Here is a 3,821-nt window from a genome sequence, read left to right as displayed (position 1 = left end):
GAATAGAATAGAATAGAATAGAATAGAATAGAATAGAATTCCTTCTTTGTCACTATACCATTGTACAATGAGATACAGTGCATCTCCTACACAGTTCTCCCTCCCACACAGGGTGCACTGTTCTGCTGACTAGCGTGGTGTCATCAGAAAACTTGATGATGAGGATGTTGTTGTGGGTCAATCTGCAGGCATGGGTATAAAGAGAATAAAGGAGGGGGCTCAGCACACAGCCCTGTGGGGAGCTTGTGCTCAGTGTGCGATTGGAGGAAAGATGAGGGCCGAGTCTTACAGTCTGTGAGAAAGTTCTTTATCCAGGCATGATTGTATTGAAAGCTGAACTGTAGTCCACAAAGTGCATTCGCACATAGCTTTGCCGCTGTTCCAGGTGACTCAGCACAGAGTGAAGGGCTATGGCGATGGTGTTTTCCATGGATCAGTTTGCGAGGTATGCAAACTGGTAGGGGTTGAATTCTGAGGGGAGGAAGTCCTTGATGTGCTGAAGGACCAGTCTCTCATGAAGCATTTCATGAATACCAGCTACCGGGCATTAATTGTTCAGGCTAGTGATGGGAGACTTCTTTGGCACTGGGATGATTGTGGCTGATTTAGACAGGATGGGATGGCTGCCTGATCCAGTGAGAGGTTTAAGATTCTGGTGAAGATGAGGGTGAGCTGCTGGGCACATCCTCTTAGCACATTGCCAGGTAATCCATCTGGACCGGCAGCCTTCCTGGGGTTCACTGATATCAGTACTGTAGTCCAGTACTGATCCTGTGAAAGCTTCTAGGTCCTGGTGTTCAATTATGTCCCAGTCTGTCTGTGTGAAGTAGTCCTGCAGTTTGCAAAGTGCATTTTCAGGCTGGGGGGAGCAGGAGGGAGAAGTGGTCGGACTGGCCGAGGAGGGGGAGGGGTATGGCTCTCTATGCATGCTTAATGTTGGAGTAAACATGATCTAGAATGTTCTCTTCCCTGGTGGGACATTTGACATGATGATAGAACTTTGGGACAGAACAGTCTTTGTGTCGGCCTTATTAAAGTCACCTGCAATTATGTGAACACCGTCAGGGTGGGCCCGTTGCTGTTTGTTAATGGTTTCAGCAGGACGGAGAACGCCATGTTTATGTTGCCATTGGGTGGAATGTACTCTCTCAGTAGAAAAAAAGGCCGGCATCTTGGGGGTGGCTGTAGCTCAGGAGGTAGAGCAGGACACCTACTGATTGGAAGGTTGGTGGTTCGATCCCTGGCTCTTCCAGTGTGCATGTCAAGTGTCCCTGGGCAAGATACTAACCCCAAGTTGCTCTTCGATGCATCCATCGGAGTGTGAATGTGTGTGAATGTACTTAGAAAGCACTAAGTATAGAGAAAGTGCGTGTGAGAAAGGGTGTGATTGGGTGAATGTGGCATGTTGTATACAGCGCTTTGAGTACTCTGGGAGAGTAGAAAAGCGCTATATAAGAATAAGTCCATTTACCATTCCATCTCACTGACATGTACTCGAGGTTCGGGGAGCAGGTTCGTTGTTGCACCAGCTTTCATGCACGTAGATAAAGGGGGTCAGGTCTGCTGCTGCTGTCAGTCACTGCTGCTGAGGGATCTTTTAAAACCAATTGGCCTGCTCGCCAATCAGGAAGGACCTGTAGATAAAGACATAGAATACCACAAAACCCGGCCAGGGCCGTAACAGTCTCGCTATGTGAGTGCGATGAAAGTACCACGAAACAATGTCTGGTGCAGGTCCCCGATGTCTGTGAGGTCCTGGCAGGTGTAGCGAATTTTGAAAGCAGAACCAATAGTGCACAAAGAAATTAAAAGGATGTACAAACTAAGGAAACTAAACAAAAGAGAGGAGTACTAAGACGGAGAGCCATAAGCCGCTGCAACAACTTGTGCCGGCGTCTTGGAAGGATATGGCAGCTCTCCTCTTGTAGTGCTTGTTAAGCTGGGATTAGAAGCCTGGACCGCAGACTCCAGGGGAAAATATTACCTGGAAAGACCAAAGTAACCTATTAGAGGTATTTACACTAATATAGATTAATACTCAGTTTAAACTGCAGCAGATTTTATCAAAGCAGTTTGACAAGAGCAAAGCAAAGAATAAAAAGAATAATCAGATTACATCAATTTTACTTATTGAACCAACCCACTTTGAGCTGATTAGAATTAGAATTAGAATTAGAATTAGAATTAGAATCCAACTTTATTGTCATTGCACATGCACAGGTACAGGGCAACGAAATGCAGTTTGCATCCATCCAGAAGTGCTTTAGTGATATAGATATATTACAATATATATTAGCAATAATATAGATATGTAAGTATATTACAGAAATGGGTCTATTATGGTATGTTATAATGTACACGGTATGAAGTATGTTGTGAATATTCTATAACTATAGGTTTGTACAGGCTGTAGTGAGTACAAGCTATGTACAAGATATGAACAGGATATAAATGTGAAAAACTATACAGAATATGAAATAAATAACTTTACAGAAATCTGAGGTATACAGTTATACAGAAATGGGAACTATGCAAGTTGTAAACAGTTGTAGGGTTAAAAATTATCGTGATGATGATTTAGTTCATTTGGGGCGATGAGAGGGACACTTCCAGCACTGTAGATTTGTTCGTGGAAATAATCAGGAGAGCAGTATTCACTGATAGATCCCACATCTTCTTAAAGTTATAATCTGGACACTGATGGAAGTCCTAATCCTTCTCAGAATTATAATCCAATACAGCAATGATGATGATGATGATGATGAAGATGATAAGCAGTCTGTAATTCCAGTCCACTGTGGCCAATCTCCCCTTCCCTCCTCGGCTGGAGTTTCCGACTTCTGGAACCCTTTGAACTGCTCGTCTCACAGGATGCCGCAGACCGACCCAGAACACTTCCATGCATCCCAGTTTATACTTTCAACTCACCCACCTTTCTTTCTAAAATCGAATCAATCAATCGGGTGTTTACATCAGATTCATTGATCTTCAGCCTCACCTTACTTTCCTTCATCTGTGACCTCTGACCCCCTTTAACTAAAGCAATGGTTATTTCATTTCATGTCTTTATTCAGTTCACATTTCATTAGCATGTTCATTATAGCATAATCCATTTAATCCAAATTTATCTTTGATTACGAATAAAGATGATCTACTTACTAGCATATAGTGAAAGGCTCTGTTTAGCTCTCTGACCATTTTCAACACGCTTAACACATAAGGCTGAATATCAGGTCCTTTTATTCCCTCAGGTATGATGTCAGGCACGGCCAGGAGGACTTGAATCTGTCCACATTACGCAACAACACTAAACATGTCTTTGTAAGCAGACATGGACACACGCTTTGTCTAATAAACTTACATCTTTCATTCTTTTTACAGATTGAAGGAATGTGGTTTATCAGAGATCAGCTGTGATTATCTGGCAGCAGCGTTGAAGTCCAGCCCCTCTCATCTGAGAGAGCTGGACCTGACGTCCAATGACCTGAAGGATTCAGGAGTGAAGCATCTGTGTGGTTTTCTGGAGAGTCCAGGATGTGGGCTTGAAACTCTGAGGTCAGTCACCATTTTTTAGTTGTGCTGAGATGAATATGATGTTAAAGTTGTGCTGAAACTAAACTGCAGACATAACGCTGATATACTGATCCACACTGAGGATCTTCATAGTAAAGTCTGTTTTAATAGAATTCGGGGCTGTTAGTCTCAATAATATCTGATAAGAAAGCTGCTTTAGCTGCCTTAACAGAGTTCTGGTATAGAGAGCGGCTCCTACAAAGAATGTCATAAGATATCTAAATGTCTGTGAAGGTTCTCAGTCATCC

At 43.0% G+C, this 3,821-nt stretch overlaps 1 protein-coding gene across 1 annotated transcript in view; it reads left to right on the top strand.

Moving 5' to 3' along the window:
• The window catches only part of LOC102202267 (NACHT, LRR and PYD domains-containing protein 2-like), a 76,464-nt gene that overhangs the window by 38,798 nt on the left and 33,845 nt on the right, over nt 1–3,821 (top strand). Inside the window, exon 9 of the mRNA XM_013915408.1 lies at nt 3,382–3,555. Coding sequence (XP_013770862.1) covers nt 3,382–3,555 — 174 coding nt within the window. The remainder of the gene's footprint in view (nt 1–3,381; nt 3,556–3,821) is intronic.

This window comes from Pundamilia nyererei, unplaced genomic scaffold (genome assembly GCF_000239375.1).
Source record: "Pundamilia nyererei isolate P.nyererei 1_Seehausen unplaced genomic scaffold, PunNye1.0 scaffold00299, whole genome shotgun sequence".
In the NCBI taxonomy this organism is placed as follows: Eukaryota; Metazoa; Chordata; class Actinopteri; order Cichliformes; family Cichlidae; genus Pundamilia; species Pundamilia nyererei.
This window is presented reverse-complemented; position numbering and strand designations above follow the sequence as displayed.